Source organism: Panulirus ornatus, chromosome 14, assembly GCF_036320965.1.
Source record: "Panulirus ornatus isolate Po-2019 chromosome 14, ASM3632096v1, whole genome shotgun sequence".
NCBI lineage: Eukaryota > Metazoa > Arthropoda > Malacostraca > Decapoda > Palinuridae > Panulirus > Panulirus ornatus.
This window is the reverse complement of record NC_092237.1, coordinates 37,246,208-37,264,212: the sequence shown is the minus strand read 5'-3', so window position 1 is coordinate 37,264,212 and position 18,005 is coordinate 37,246,208. Positions and strand designations below refer to the sequence as shown.

General features: G+C 41.0%; 1 protein-coding gene across 1 annotated transcript in view; it reads left to right on the top strand.

Annotated features, from left to right (window-relative positions):
- The window catches only part of LOC139753340 (uncharacterized), a 71,359-nt gene extending 53,623 nt beyond the window's left edge, over nucleotides 1–17,736 (top strand). The window contains exon 2 of the mRNA XM_071669696.1: nucleotides 13,624–17,736. Within this exon, the coding sequence (XP_071525797.1) occupies nucleotides 15,845–17,377 (1,533 nt within the window). The 5' untranslated portion in view covers nucleotides 13,624–15,844 and the 3' untranslated portion in view covers nucleotides 17,378–17,736. The remainder of the gene's footprint in view (nucleotides 1–13,623) is intronic.
- Nucleotides 17,737–18,005: the final 269 nt, after the last annotated feature.

Below are 18,005 nucleotides of genomic sequence, written 5' to 3'. Positions count from 1 at the left end.
ACATCCACACACATTTAGACACCCCAATCTGAGCCTTCGAGTAGGATGAGCACTCCCCGCGTGATTCGTTCTTCTGTTTCCCCTTTGAGAATGTTAAAATACAATGAGGGGAGAGTTTCTAGCCCCCCGATCCTGTCCCCTTTAGTCGCCCTTTACGAGACGTGAGGAATGCGTGGGCAGTATTCTTTCTCCCTATCCCCATGGATATATATATATATATATATATATATATATATATATATATATATATATATATATATATATATATATATATATATATATATACTTTGAGAACAATGGAAGTAAGGGGAGTGGGGGAGGAATGGGATGTATTTAGGGAATCAGTGATGGATTGCGCAAAAGATGCTTGTGGCATGAGAAGAGTGGGAGGTGGGCTGCTTAGAAAGGGTAGTGAGTGGTGGGATGAAGAAGTAAGAGTATTAGTGAAAGAGAAGAGAGAGGCATTTGGACGATTTTTGCAGGGAAAAAATGCAATTGAGTGGGAGAAGTATAAAAGAAAGAGACAGGAGGTCAAGAGAAAGGTGCGAGAGGTGAAAAAAAGGGCAAATGAGAGTTGGGGTGAGAGAGTATCATTAAATTTTAGGGAGAATAAAAAGATGTTCTGGAGGGAGGTAAATAGGGTGCGTAAGACAAGGGAGCAAATGGGAACTTCAGTGAAGGGCGTAAATGGGGAGGTGATAACAAGTAGTGGTGATGTGAGAAGGAGATGGAATGAGTATTTTGAAGGTTTGTTGAATGTGTCTGATGACAGAGTGGCAGATATAGGGTGTTTGGGTCGAGGTGGTGTGCAAAGTGAGAGGGTTAGGGAAAATGATTTGGTAAACAGAGAAGAGGTAGTAAAAGCTTTGCGGAAGATGAAAGCCGGCAAGGCAGCAGGTTTGGATGGTATTGCAGTGGAATTTATTAAAAAAGGGGGTGACTGTGTTGTTGACTGGTTGGTAAGGTTATTTAATGTGTGTATGACTCATGGTGAGGTGCCTGAGGATTAGCGGAATGCGTGCATAGTGCCAATGTACAAAGGCAAAGGGGATGAGAGTGAGTGCTCAAATTACAGAGGTATAAGTTTGTTGAGTATTCCTGGTAAATTATATGGGAGGGTATTGATTGAGAGGGTGAAGGCATGTACAGAGCATCAGATTGGGGAAGAGCAGTGTGGTTTCAGAAGTGGTAGAGGATGTGTGGATCAGGTGTTTGCTTTGAAGAATGTATGTGAGAAATACTTAGAAAAGCAAATGGATTTGTATGTAGCATTTATGGATCTGGAGAAGGCATATGATAGAGTTGATAGAGATGCTCTGTGGAAGGTATTAAGAATATATGGTGTGGGAGGCAAGTTGTTAGAAGCAGTGAAAGGTTTTTATCGAGGATGTAAGGCATGTGTACGTGTAGGAAGAGAGGAAAGTGATTGGTTCTCAGTGAATGTAGGTTTGCGGCAGGGGTGTGTGATGTCTCCATGGTTGTTTAATTTGTTTATGGATGGGGTTGTTAGGGAGGTAAATGCAAGAGTCTTGGAAAGAGGGGCAAGTATGAAGTCTGTTGGGGATGAGAGAGCTTGGGAAGTGAGTCAGTTGTTGTTCGCTGATGATACAGCGCTGGTGGCGGATTCATGTGAGAAACTGCAGAAGCTGGTGACGGAGTTTGGTAAAGTGTGTGGAAGAAGAAAGTTAAGAGTAAATGTGAATAAGAGCAAGGTTATTAGGTACAGTAGGGTTGAGGGTCAAGTCAATTGGGAGGTGAGTTTGAATGGAGAAAAACTGGAGGAAGTGAAGTGTTTTAGATATCTGGGAGTGGATCTGTCAGCGGATGGAACCATGGAAGCGGAAGTGGATCATAGGGTGGGGGAGGGGGCGAAAATTTTGGGAGCCTTGAAAAATGTGTGGAAGTCGAGAACATTATCCCGGAAAGCAAAAATGGGTATGTTTGAAGGAATAGTGGTTCCAACAATGTTGTATGGTTGCGAGGCGTGGGCTATGGATAGAGTTGTTCGCAGGAAGATGGATGTGCTGGAAATGAGATGTTTGAGGACAATGTGTGGTGTGAGGTGGTTTGATCGAGTAAGTAACGTAAGGGTAAGAGAGATGTGTGGAAATAAAAAGAGCTTGGTTGAGAGAGCAGAAGAGGGTGTTTTGAAATGGTTTGGGCACATGGAGAGAATGAGTGAGGAAAGATTGACCAAGAGGATATATGTGTCGGAGGTGGAGGGAACGAGGAGAAGAGGGAGACCAAATTGGAGGTGGAAAGATGGAGTGAAAAGGATTTTTTGTGATCGGGGCCTGAACATGCAGGAGGGTGAAAGGAGGGCAAGGAATAGACTGAATTGGAGCGATGTGGTATACAGGGGTTGACGTGCTGTCAGTGGATTGAATCAAGGCATGTGAAGCGTCTGGGGTAAACCATGGAAAGCTGTGTAGGTATGTATATTTGCGTGTGTGGACGTGTGTATGTACATGTGTATGGGGGGGGGGGGGGTTGGGCCATTTCTTTCGTCTGTTTCCTTGCGCTACCTCGCAAACGCGGGAGACAGCGACGAGGTATAAAAAAAAAAAATATATATATATATATATATATATATATATATATATATATATATATATATATATATATATATATATATATATATATTTATATATATATATATTTATATATATATATATATATATATATATATATATATATATATATATATATATATATATATATATATATATATATTTATATATATATATATATATATATATATATATATATATATATATATATATATATATATTTTTTTTTTTTTTTCTTACTTTGTCGCTGTCTCCCGCGTTTGCGAGGTAGCGCAAGGAAACAGACGAAAGAAATGGCCCAACCCCCCCCCATACACATGTATATACATACGTCCACACACGCAAATATACATACCTACACAGCTTTCCATGGTTTACCCCAGACGCTTCACATGCCTTGATTCAATCCACTGATAGCACGTCAGCCCCGGTATACCACATCGCTCCAATTCACTCTATTCCTTGCCCTCCTTTCACCCTCCTGCATGTTCAGGCCCCGATCACACAAAATCTTTTTCACTCCATCTTTCCACCTCCAATTTGGTCTCCCTCTTCTCCTTGTTCCCTCCACCTCCGACACATATATCCTCTTGGTCAATCTTTCCTCACTCATCCTCTCCATGTGCCCAAACCACTTCAAAACACCCTCTTCTGCTCTCTCAACCACGCTCTTTTTATTTCCACACATCTCTCTTACCCTTACGTTACTTACCCTTACGTTACTCACTCGATCAAACCACCTCACACCACACATTGTCCTCAAACATCTCATTTCCAGCACATCCATCCTCCTGCGCACAACTCTATCCATAGCCCACGCCTCGCAACCATAAAACACTGTTGGAACCACTATTCCTTCAAACATACCCATTTTTGCTTTCCGAGATAATGTTCTCGACTTCCACACATTCTTCAAGGCTCCCAGAATTTTCGCCCCCTCCCCCACCCTATGATCCACTTCCGCTTCCATGGTTCCATCCGCTGCCAGATCCACTCCCAGATATATAAAACACTTCACTTCCTCCAGTTTTTTTCCATTCAAACTCACCTCCCAATTGACTTGACCCTCAACCCTACTGTACCTAATAACCTTGCTCTTATTCACATTTACTCTTAACTTTCTTCTTCCACACACTTTACCAAACTCAGTCACCAGCTTCTGCAGTTTCACACATGAATCAGCCACCAGCGCTGTGTCATCAGCGAACAACAACTGACTCACTTCCCAAGCTCTCTCATCCCCAACAGACTTCATACTTGCCCCTCTTTCCAAAACTCTTGCATTTACCTCCCTAACAACCCCATCCATAAACAAATTAAACAACCATGGAGACATCACACATCCCTGCCGCAAACCTACATTCACTGAGAACCAATCACTTTCCTCTCTTCCTACACGTACACATGCCTTACATCCTCGATAAAAACTTTTCACTGCTTCTAACAACTTTCCTCCCACACCATATATTCTTAATACCTTCCACAGAGCATCTCTATCATATGCCTTCTCCAGATCCATAAATGCTACATACAAATCCATTTGCTTTTCAAAGTATTTCTCACATACATTCTTCAAAGCAAACACCTGATCCACACATCCTCTACCACTTCTGAAACTGGAGGAAGTAAAGTGTTTTAGATATCTGGGAGTGGATCTGGCAGCGGATGGAACCATGGAAGCGGAAGTGGATCATAGGGTGGGGGAGGGGGCGAAAATTCTGGGAGCCTTGAAGAATGTGTGGAAGTCGAGAACATTATCTCGGAAAGCAAAAATGGGTATGTTTGAAGGAATAGTGGTTCCAACAATGTTGTATGGTTGTGAGGCGTGGGCTATGGATAGAGTTGCGCGCAGGAGGATGGATGTGCTGGAAATGAGATGTTTGAGGACAATGTGTGGTGTGAGGTGGTTTGATCGAGTAAGTAACGTAAGAGATGTGTGGAAATGAAAAGAGCGTGGTTGAGAGAGCAGAAGAGGGTGTTTTGAAATGGTTTGGGCACATGGAGAGAATGAGTGAGGAAAGGTTGACCAAGAGGATATATGTGTCGGAGGTGGAGGGAACGAGGAGAAGTGGGAGACCAAATTTTAGGTGGAAAGATGGAGTGAAAAGATTTTGTGTGATCGGGGCCTGAACATGCAGGAGGGTGAAAGGAGGGCAAGGAATAGAGTGAATTGGATCGATGTGGTATACCGGGGTTGAGGTGCTGTCAGTGGATTGAATCAGGGCATGTGAAGCGTCTGGGGTAAACCATGGAAAGCTATGTAGGTATGTATATTTGCGTGTGTGGACGTATGTATATACATGTGTATGGGGTGGGTTGGGCCATTTCTTTCGTCTGTTTCCTTGCGCTACCTGGCAAACGCGGGAGACAGCGATAAAGCAAAATATATACATTTTTTTTTTTTTTTTTTTTGCTTTGTCGCTGTCTCCCGCGTTTGCGAGGTAGCGCTAGGAAACAGACGAAAGAAATGGCCCAACCCACCCCCATACACATGCCTTGATTCAATCCACTGACAGCACGTCAACCCCGGTATACCACATCGCTCCAATTCACTCTATTCCTTGCCCTCCTTTCACCCTCCTGCATGTTCAGGCCCGTCACACAAAATCTTTTTCACTCCATCTTTCCAACTCCAATTTGGTCTCCCTCTTCTCCTCGTTCCCTCCACCTCCGACACATATATCCTCTTGGTCAATCTTTCCTCACTCATTCTCTCCATGTGACCAAACCATTTCAAAACACCCTCTTCTGCTCTCTCAACCACGCTCTTTTTATTTCCACACATCTCTTTTACCCTTACGTTACTTACTCGATCAAACCACCTCACACCACACATTGTCCTCAAACATCTCATTTCCAGCACATCCATCCTCCTGCGCACAAATCTATCCATAGTCCACGCCTCGCAACCATACAACATTGTTGGAACCACTATTCCTTCAAACATACCCATTTTTGCTTTCCGAGATAATGTTCTCGACTTCCACACATTCTTCAAGGCTCCCAGAATTTTCGCCCCCCCCCCCCACCCTATGATCCACTTCCGCTTCCATGGTTCCATCCGCTGCCAGATCCACTCCCAGATATCTAAAACACTTCACTTCCTCCAGTTTTTCTCCATTCAAACTCACCTCCCAATTGACTTGACCCTCAACCCTACTGTACCTAATAACCTTGCTCTTATTCACATTTACTCTTAACTTTCTTCTTTCACACACTTTACCAAACTCAGTCAACAGCTTCTGCAGTTTCTCACATGAATCAGCCACCAGCGCTGTATCATCAGCGAACAACAACTGACTCACTTCCCAAGCTCTCTCATCCCCGACAGACTTCATACTTGCCCCTCTTTCCAAAACTCTTGCATTCACCTCCCTAACAACCCATCCATAAACAAATTAAACAACCATGGAGACATCACACACCCCTGCCGCAAACCTATATATATATATATATATATATATATATATATATATATATATATATGGGAAATGGCGAATAGTTTAAAAGAAAGAAGATATGTGTATATATATATATATATATATATATATATATATATATATATATATATATATATATATATATATACATTTTTTTTTTTTTTTTTTGCTTTGTCGCTGTCTCCCGCGTTTGCGAGGTAGCGCAAGGAAACAGACGAAAGAAATGGCCCAACCCACCCCCATACACATGTATATACATACGTCCACACACGCAAATATACATACCTACACAGCTTTCCATGGTTTACCCCAGACGCTTCACATGCCTTGATTCAATCCACTGACAGCACGTCAACCCCGGTATACCACATCGCTCCAATTCACTCTATTCCTTGCCCTCCTTTCACCCTCCTGCATGTTCAGGCCCCGATCACACAAAATCTTTTTCACTCCATCTTTCCACCTCCAATTTGGTCTCCCTCTTCTCCTCGTTCCCTCCACCTCCGACACATATATCCTCTTGGTCAATCTTTCCTCACTCATTCTCTCCATGTGACCAAACCATTTCAAAACACCCTCTTCTGCTCTCTCAACCACGCTCTTTTTATTTCCACACATCTCTCTTACCCTTACGTTACTTACTCGATCAAACCACCTCTCACCACACATTGTCATCAAACATCTCATTTCCAGCACATCCATCCTCATGCGCACAACTCTATCCATAGTCCACGCCTCGCAACCATACAACATTGTTGGAACCACTATTCCTTCAAACATCCCCATTTTTGCTTTCCGATATAATGTTCTCGACTTCCACACATTCTTCAAGGCTCCCAGAATTTTCGCTCCCTCCCCCACCCTATGATCCACTTCCGCTTCCATGGTTCCATCCGCTGCCAGATCCACCCCCAGATATCTAAAACACTTCACTTCCTCCAGTTTTTCTCCATTCAAACTCACCTCCCAATTGACTTGACGCTCAACCCTACTGTACCTAATAACCTTGCTCTTATTCACATTTACTCTTAACTTTCTTCTTTCACACACTTTACCAAACTCAGTCACCAGCTTCTGCAGTTTCTCACATGAATCAGCCACCAGCGCTGTATCATCAGCGAACAACAACTGACTCACTTCCCAAGCTCTCTCATCCCCAACAGACTTCATACTTGCCCCTCTTTCCAAAACTCTTGCATTCACCTCCCTAACAACCCCATCCATAAACAAATTAAACAACCATGGAGACATCACACACCCCTGCCGCAAACCTACATTCACTGAGAACCAATCACTTTCCTCTCTTCCTACACGTACACATGCCTTACATCCTCGATAAAAACTTTACACTGCCTCTAACAACTTGCCTCCCACACCATATATTCTTAATACCTTCCACAGAGCATCTCTATCAACTCTATCATATGCCTTCTCCAGATCCATAAATGCTACATACAAATCCATTTGCTTTTCTAAGTATTTCTCACATACATTCTTCAAAGCAAACACCTGATCCACACATCCTCTACCACTTCTGAAACCACACTGCTCTTCCCCAATCTAATGCTCTGTACATGCCTTCACCCTCTCAATCAATACCCTCCCATATAATTTGCCAGGAATACTCAACAAACTTATACCTCTGTAATTTGAGCACTCACTCTTATCCCCTTTGCCTTTGTACAATGGCACTATGCACGCATTCCGCCAGTCCTCAGGCACCTCACCATGAGTCATACATACATTAAATAACCTTACCAACCAGTCAACAATACAGTCACCCCCTTTTTTAATATATTCCACTGCAATACCATCCAAACCTGCTGCCTTGCCGGCTTTCATCTTCCGCAAAGCTTTTACTACCTCTTCTCTGTTTACCAAATCATTTTCCCTAACCCTCGCACTTTGCACACCACCTCGACCAAAACACCCTATATCTGCCACTGTATCATCAAACACATTCAACAAACCTTTAAAATACTCACTCCATCTCCTTCTCACATCACCACTACTTGTTATCACCTCCCCATTTGCGCCCTTCACTGAAGTTCCCATTTGCTCCCTTGTCGTACGCACTTTATTTACCTCCTTGCAGAACATCTTTTAATTCTCCCTAAAATTTAATGATACTCTCTCACCCCAACTCTCATTTGCCCTTTTTTTTTCACCTCTTGCACCTTTCTCTTGACCTCCTGCCTCTTTCTTTTATACGTCTCCCACTCAATTGCATTTTTTCCCTGCAAAAATCGTCCAAATGCCCCTCTCTTCTCTTTCAATAATACTCTTACTTCTTCATCTCACCACTCACTACCCTTTCTAATCAACCCACCGCCCACTCTTCTCATGCCACAAGCATCTTTTGCGCAATCCATCACTGATTCCCTAAATACATCCCATTCCTCCCCCACTCCCCTTACTTCCATTGTTCTCACCTTTTTCCAATCTGTACTCAGTCTCTCCTGGTACTTCCTCAGACAAGTCTCCTTCCCAAGGTCACTTACTCTCACCACCCTCTTCACCCCAACATTCACTCTTCTTCTCTGAAAACCCATACAAATCTTCACCTTAGCCTCCACAAGATAATGATCAGACATCCCTCCAGTTGCACCTCTCAGCACATTAACATCCAAAAGTCTCTCTTTCGCGCGCCTGTCAATTAACACGTAATCCAATAACGCTCTCTAGCCATCTCTCCTACTTACATAAGTATACTTATGTATATCTCGCTTTTTAAACCAGGTATTCCCAATCATCAGTCCTTTTTCAGCACATAAATCTACAAGCTCTTTACCATTTCCATTTACAACACTTAACACCCCATGTATACCAATTATTCCCTCAACTGCCACATTACTCAATTTTGCATTCAAATCACCCAACACTATAACCCGGTCTCGTGCATCAAAACCACTAACACACTCATTCAGCTGCTCCCAAAACACTTGCCTCTCATGATCTTTCTTCTCATGCCCAGGTGCATATGCACCAATAATCACCCATCTCTCTCCATCAACTTTCAGTTTTACCCATATTAATCGAGAATTTACTTTCTTACATTCTATCACATACTTCCACAACTCCTGTTTCAGGAGTACTGCTACTCCTTCCCTTGCTCTTGTCCTCTCACTAACCCCTGACTTTACTCCCAAGACATTTCCAAACCACTCTTCCCCTTTACCCTTGAGCTTCGTTTCACTCAGAACCAAAACATCCAGGTTCCTTTCCTCAAACATACTACCTGTCTCTCCTTTTTTCACATCTTGGTTACATCCACACACATTTAGGCACCCCAATCTGAGCATTCGAGGAGGATGAGCACTCCCCGCGTGACTCCTTCTTCTGTTTCCCATTTTAGAAAGTTAAAAAATACAAGGATGGGAGGATTTCTGGCCCCCGCTCCCGTCCCCTCTCTCTCTCTCTCTCTCTCTCTCTCTCTCTCTCTATATATATATATATATATATATATATATATATATATATATTTCTTTCTTTCTTTCAAACTATTCGCCATTTCCCTTGTTAGTTAGGTAGGGTTAAGAACAGAGGACTGGGCCTTTGAGGGAATATCCTCACCTGGTCCCCTTCTCCGTTCCTTCTTTTCGAAAATTAAAAAAAAAAAAAAAACGAGAGGGGAGGATTTCCTGCCCCCCGCTCCCTCCCCTTTTAGTCGCCTTCTACGACACGCAGGGAATACGTGGGAAGTACTTTATCCCCTATCCCCAAGGATAATATATATATATATATATATATATATATATATATATATATATATATATATATATATATATATATATGTATATATATATATATATATATATATATATATATATATATATATATATATATATATATATATATATATATGTGTGTGTGTGTGTATATCATTAAATTTTATGGAGCATAAAAAGATGTTTTATAAGGAGGTAAATAAAGAGCGTAAGACAAGAAAACAAATGGGATCTTCAGTGAAGGGGGCTAATGGGGAGGTGATAACAAGTAGTGGTGATGTGAGAAGGAGATGGAGTGAGTATTTTGAAGGTTTGTTGAATGCGTTTGATGATAAAGTGGCAGATATAGGTGTTTTGGTCGAGGTGGTGTGCAAAGTGAGAGGGTTAGGGAAAATGATTTGGTAGACAGAGAAGAGGTAGCAAAAGCTTTGCGAAAGGTGAAAGCCGGCAAGGCAGCGGGTTTGGATGGTATTGCATTGGATTTTATTAAAAAAGGGGGGGTGACTATTGCTGACTTGTTGGTTAGGTTATTTAATGTATGTATGACTCACGTTGAGGTGCCTGAGGTTTGGCGAAAATGCTTTCATAGTGCCATTGTACAAAGGCAAAGGGGATAAAAGTGAGTGCTCAAATCACAGAGGTATCAGTTTGTTGAGTATTCTTGGGGATTATATGTGAGGGTATTGATTGAGAGGGTGAAGGCATGTACAGAGCATCAGATTGGGGAAGAGCAGTGTAATTTCAAAAGTGGTAGAGGATGTGTGGATCAGGTGTTTGCTTTGAAGAATGTATGTGAGAAATACTTAGAAAAGCAAATGGATTTGTCTGTAGCGTTAATGGATCTGGAGAAGGCATACGATAGAGTTGATAGAGATGCTTTGTGGAAGGTATTGAGAATATAAGGTGTGGGAGGCAAGTAGTTAGAAGTAGTGAAAAGTTTTTTATCGAGGATGTAAGGCATGTGTACGTGTAGGAAGAAAGGAAAGTGACTGGTTCTCAGTGAATGTAGGTTTGCGGCAGGGGTGTATGATGTTTCCATGGTTTAATTTGTTTATGGATGGGATTGTTACGGAAGTGAATACAAGAGTTTTGGAAAGAGGGGCAAGTATTCAGTCTGTTTTGGATGAAAGAGCTTGGGAAGTGAGTCAGTTGTTGTTCGCTGATGATACATGGCTGGTGGCTGATTCATGTGAGAAACTGCAAATGCTGGTGACTGGGTTTGGTAAAGTGTGTGAAAGAAGAAAGCTGAAAGTAAATGTGAATAAGAGCAAGGTTATTAGGTACAGTAAGGTTGAGGTTCAAGTCAACTGGGAGGTAAGTTTGAGTGGAGAAAAACTGTAGTAAGTGCAGTGTTTTAGATATCTGGGAGAGGATTTGGCAGCGGATGGAACCATGGAAGCGGAAGTGAATCATAGGGTGGGGGAGGGGGCGAAATGTCTGGAAGCGTTGAATCGTGTGTGGAAGTCGAGAACGTTATCTTGGAAAGCAAAAATGGGTATGTTTGAAGCAATAGTGTTTCCAACAATGTCGTACGGTTGCGAGGCGTGGGCTATGGATAGAGTTGTGCGGAGGAGGGTGGATGTGCTGGAAATGAGATGTTTGAGGACAGTATGTGGTGGGAGGTGGTTTGATCTTGTAAGTAATAATAGGGTAAGAGAGATGTGTGGTAATAAAAAGAGTGTGGTTGAGAGAGCAGAAGAGGGTGTTTTGAAATGGTTTGGTCACATGGAGGGAATGAGTGAGGAAAGATTGACCAAGATAATATATATATGTGTTAGAGGTGGAGGGAACGAGGAGAAGTGGGAGACCAAATATGAGGTGTAAAGATGGAGTGAAAAATATTTTGAGTGATCGGGGCCTGAACATGCAGGAGGGTGAAATTTGTGGAAGGAAGAGCATGAATTGGAACGATGTGGTATACCGGTGTCGACGTGCTGTCAGTGGATTGAACCAGGGGTGTGAAGCGTCTGGTGTAAACCATGGAAAGTTGTGTGGGGTCTGTATGTGGAAAGGGAGCTGTGTTTTCGGTGCATTATTACATGACAGCTAGAGACTGAGTGTGAGCGAATGTGGCTTTTGTTGTCTTTTCCTAGCGCTACCTTCCGCACATGATGGGGGAGGGGTTCTTTCATGTGTGGCGGGGTGACGATGGGAATGAATAAAGGCAGACAGTATGAATTATGTACATGTGTATATATGTATATGTTTATGTGTGTATATATATGTATACGTTGAGATGTATAGGTATGTGTATGTGCGTATGTTTACGTGTACACCCACATACACATACATGTGTATGTTGGTGGGTTGGGCCAATCTTTCGTCTGTTTTCTTGCGCTACCTCGCCAACTTGGGAGACAGCTACAAAGCAAAATAATAATGATAATAATAATAATAATAATAATAATAATAATAATAATAATAATGATAATATATATATATATATATATATATATATATATATATATATATATATATATATATATATATATATATATATATATATTTTTTTTTTTTTTTTTTTTTGCTTTGTCGCTGTCTCCCGCGTTTGCGAGGTAGCGCAAGGAAACAGACGAAAGAAATGGCCCAACCCACCCCCATACACATGTATATACATACGCCCCCACACGCAAATATACACACCTACACAGCTTTCCATGGTTTACCCCAGACGCTTCACATGCCCTGATTCAATCCACTGACAGCACGTCAACCCCGGTATACCACATCGCTCCAATTCACTCTATTCCTTGCCCTCCTTTCACCCTCCTGCATGTTCAGGCCCCGATCACACAAAATCTTTTTCACTCCATCTTTCCACCTCCAATTTGGTCTCCCTCTTCTCCTCGTTCCCTCCACCACCGACACATATATTCTCTTGGTCAATCTTTCCTCACTCATTCTCTCCATGTGCCCGAACCATTTCAAAACACCCTCTTCTGCTCTCTCAACCACGCTCTTTTTATTTCCACACATCTCTCTTACCCTTACGTTACTTACTCGATCAAACCACCTCACACCACACATTGTCCTCAAACATCTCATTTCCAGCACATCCACCCTCCTGCGCACAACTCTATCCATAGCCCACGCCTCGCAACCATACAACATTGTTGGAACCACTATTCCTTCAAACATACCCATTTTTGCTTTCCGAGATAATGTTCTCGACTTCCACACATTCTTCAAGGCTCCCAGAATTTTCGCCCCCTCCCCCACCCTATGATCCACTTCCGCTTCCATGGTTCCATCCGCTGCCAGATCCACTCCCAGATATCTAAAACACTTTACTTCCTCCAGTTTTTCTCCATTCAAACTCACCTCCCAATTGACTTGACCCTCAACCCTACTGTACCTAATAACCTTGCTCTTATTCACATTTACTCTTAACTTTCTTCTTCCACACACTTTACCAAACTCAGTCACCAGCTTCTGCAGTTTCTCACATGAATCAGCCACCCTGGCATTGTGTTACTTGTTTGATGTTTATGGAGTAGAAATAACATATTTAGTTGTATAGAATGTTTTGATGTCAGGAATATGATATGATTAACTGATAATGTTATGTTTACAGATGTGAAACGTCAACACGTAAACTGAAGGTCCTCATCTCTGTGTGTAGCTAACATTAAAGTTAAGAGGTCTTGCATCTTGATTTGTATTTGATGTTAGGATGTTATCATTAATGAAAAGATATTTCTTATGTAAAGGATGTCATCCTTATGTCTTCTTACATGAAAGATTCGGGGGTCTTTACAGTGTTAATACTTAATATTATAAGCATAACGATCTACCACATTTTTATTTACCTGCTTTGATGATACTAATGTTCATCTGGAGTAACTTCAGTTTATAATGTAAATGTTAATTTTCTGTCTTTCGCAGTTTTCTGTGGTCATCGGAAGAGCCTGATATGAGTGTCCAAGTTTTCCTGAATGACAGGCTGCCACAAGAACGAAATGTATGATTTGTAGCAAATACGAAAAACAGAGGTAGCGTCGGTGGATACAGAAACAGCAGCATTAAAAATAAGAATTGCATCAGTAATAAGGGAAGCAGCTTTGGTGAATACAGACAAGCAGCATTAATAAAAACAGACAGCATCAGTAAAAGCAAAAGCAGCATTAAAGACAGAAGCAGCATCAGTAAAAGCAAAAGCAGCAATAAGAAAGATAGAAGCAGCTTCAGTAAAAGCTAAAGCAGCATCAGTGATAACAGAAGCAGCATCGATAAAAACAAGCAGCATTAATAAAGACAAGCAGCATTATTAAAAACAGAAGCAGCGTTGATAAAGACAAGCAGCATTGATATAAATAAGCAGCATTAATAAAAATAAGCAGCATTAATAAAGACAAGTAGCATTAGTAAAAACAGAAGCAGCATTGATAAAGACAAGCAGCATTGATAGAAACAAGCAGCATTAAAAACAAACAGCATTAATATAAACAAGCAGCATTATTTGTATACAAACAGCATTGATATAAACAAGCAGCATTAATATATACAAGCAGCATTAATATAAACAAGAAGTATTAATAAGAACAAGCAGCATTATAAACAAGCAACATCAGTATAAACAAGCAGCATTAATATATACAAGCAGCATTAATATAAACAAGAAGTATTAATAAGAAGAAGCAGCATTATAAACAAGCAACATCAGTATAAACAAGCAGCATTAACATAAACAAGCAGTATTAATAAGAACAAGCAGCATTAATATAATTAAGCAGTGTTAGTAAAAACAGAAGCAGCATTAATATAAACAAGCAGCATCAGTGATAACAGAAGCAGCATCATTAAAGAAGATTGTAAAGTTTTAGAGCAGCAGCAGCAGCATCAACAATAACAAGGACAGCAGCAGCAGCATCAACAATAACAAGGACAGCAGCAGCAGCATCAACAATAACAAGGACAGCAGCAGCAGCATCAACAATAATAAGGACAGCAGCAGCAGCATCAACAATAACAAGGACAGCGGCAGCAGCAGCAACAACAACAAGAACAGTAGTTGCAACAACAATAACAAAAAGAACAGCAGCAGCGGCAACAACAACAACAACTACTACTACTACTACTACTACAGGAGCAGTAGATACAGCGTGTGAAGATCAATAACAATGTAGCAACAGATGCAGGAGGAACAACAATATAGTGACGCTAGCTGAAGAATGAAACATAAACAAAGTACAGAAAAATAACAAGGGAAACATTGGTTTGTTACAATAAGAAGGAACGTAGTTCATGTTTAGTGCCGTCAAACATGTTTAGTTTATTAATTTGATTTATTTTTTGATACATTGTGACAAGAATCGTTAACAATATTAGTAAACTGAATCTCTCCATAATTATATGGAAGTTAGACATATTTCGCAGTTAATTTATTCCCTCAAAAGTCGTCTTATTACCCGGCAAAATCAAGATATTATAGTTACGTGATGTAGGTGATTATTAGTTATCATTGCAGATTATTAGTACATTTATTGTTGTAGATTATTAATACAATAGTCAGGTTTAGTTGAATTACAAATTTCTCCCGTTATTTTTTTTGAGAAAATTCTTAGTATGATTTTAGATAAGATGAAGTCAAAGCCCGAAGATGTAGACAGGTATTCGTATCTGTAATAGTTGATTTTAGGATTGTCTTTGTAAAGGTAACGTTCAAATGATGATTGGTGGTAGAGCTAAACTTAGACTGTCTGTATTTCTCAAACGTCCTATGTGAAAGAGCACGTAATTAAGTGGGATGTGCATTCAGGGAGACTGCTGGACTTTTAGTAAAGGAAGCATGAAATAAATTGACAATAATGTAGACTGTTACATACGATAACTGGCATATCTTGATGGTAATGCTTGGTTGGAGGGTATAACGTCTGACCTCACTTTATTACAGTTTCGACCAGAGGCTTCACCACACACAGGTTTTGAGCAGGTCATCTCTTACAGTTGACTCTGGTTGACCTGGAGTAGGTTGGGATGAGACTGATGCTCCATTTTGTGCAAATTCCACTCATCATACCAGCTGGGTTCATGTACACCAGCTCACTGAACATCTGTATTGGGCAGTAGCTGTGTCTGGTGTGTTGCTATTTTGCAAGATTACATTATGGAGGGCAACGGAGTGGAATGTTCACAATGCAACAGAACATTTTTAAAGAATTTTATCATGAAAAGGCATAGCTTTGATAATTACATGGATGAGATATCCTTCAGATGTTCACAGTGCCAAATAAGTCCTATCCGTCATTATGAACCTGGAAGGGACATGAAAGTTCCTGCGGATGAGAAGCAGTTTAAATGTTCGCTGTGCCAAAAGACCTTTTCTGGGAGATTTAGCTTAGTGCAGCATATGACAATGCATACTGGTGAAAAGCCTTATGGATGTTCACATTGCCAAGATACTTTCTCCAAGCGGAGTGAGTTAGTGCGGCACATGTTTGTTCATACGGGAGAGAAGCCATATGAGTGTTCACAGTGCCAAAAGACATTCTCCTCTCGTGTTAATTTAGAAAGGCACACGATTGTTCATACAGGAGAGAAGCCATACGAATGTTCACAATGCCAAAAGGCCTTCTCCCGGAAGAGTAACTTGGTAGATCATATGATTGTTCATACAGGAGAGAAGCCATATGAATGTTTACATTGCCAAAAGACATTCTCTCGGAAGGGTGATTTATTGCAGCATATGGCTGTACATACAAGAGAAAAGCCATATGAGTGTTCACATTGCCAGAAGACATTCTCCCGGAAGGGCTATTTAGTGAAGCACATGACTGTTCATACAGTAGAGAAGCAAAATAAGTGTTCACATTGCCTGAAAACTTTCTCCAGGAAGGAGACTTTAATGCAGCACATGATTCTTCATATGGGAGAGAAGCCTTATGAGTGTTCACATTGCCAAAAGACCTTCTCCCAGAAGGGAACTCTTGTGCAGCACATGATTGTTCATACGGGAGAGAAGCCATACGAGTGTAAACATTGCCAAAAGGCCTTCTCCAGGAAAGGGACTTTAATGCAGCACATGATTGTTCATACTGGAGAGAAGCCATATGAATGTTCACATTGCCAAAAGGCCTTTTCCCAGAAGAGGACTTTAGTGCAGCACATGACTATTCATACTGGAGAGAAGCCATATGGATGTTCACATTGCCAACAGACATTTTCCCAGAAGGAAACTTTAGCGCAGCACATGATTGTTCATACGGGAGAGAAACCAAATGAATGTTCACATTGCCAAAGAACTTTCTCCCAGAAGATAAATTTAGCACAGCACATGATTGTACATACTGGAAAGAGGCCATATGTATGTTCACATTGCCAAAAGACCTTCTCCGGGAAAGGGAATTTAGATCAGCACATGATTGTTCATACGGAAGAGAGGCCATATGAGTGTTCATATTGCCAAAAGACCTTCTGCCGGAAGAGTATTTTGAATCAGCACATGATTGTTCATTCGGGAGAGAAGCCATATGAGTGTTTATATTGCCAAAAGAACTTCGCCCATAAAAGGGCTTTAGTGCAGCACAGGATTGTTCATACAGGAGAGAAGCCACATGAGTGTTCACTTTGCCAAAAGAAATTCTCCCGGAAGAATAATTTAGTGAAGCACATGATTATTCATAGAAAAGAGAAGCCATAAGAATGTTCACATTGCCAAAAGACCTCTTCCCAGTAGGGGACTAAATGCAGCACATGATTGTTCATACGGGTGAAAAGCCATACGAATATTAATATAACCAGAAGACCTTCTCCAGGAAGGGGACATTACACCATACAAGTATTCATACAGGGGAGAAGCCGTCTGAATGTTCACGTTGCCAAAAGACCTTCCGGAAGAGAAATTTAATGCAGCACATGAATGTTCACATTGCCAGATATTCTTACGGAAAGGGATTTTATTGCAGCTTGTGGATGTTCACAGCAAGAGGACATGCATATGTTTACGGTGTCACTCTAGAGTTCTGTATTAGTGCAAATCATGATTCTTCACAAAAAGAAGCCTTCCCTTAATGTCCTTTCTCGTCAAGGCTTTTGCTACTAGGACGGAGAATACCCTCCCCATCTGGGCTATACAGTATACACTTTACTAAATGATGATTTCTATATTTATACAATTATGCTAACTTTTTTATTCCCGTTATAGTAAAAGTATATGTATTTGTATGTAATTCAACTGTTTCAGTTATTTACGCCAGAAACCAATGGAACACCTATTTCAGTTTCACCTTCTTCCTAGTAATCATTGACACATCTGATGTCCGTTTTAC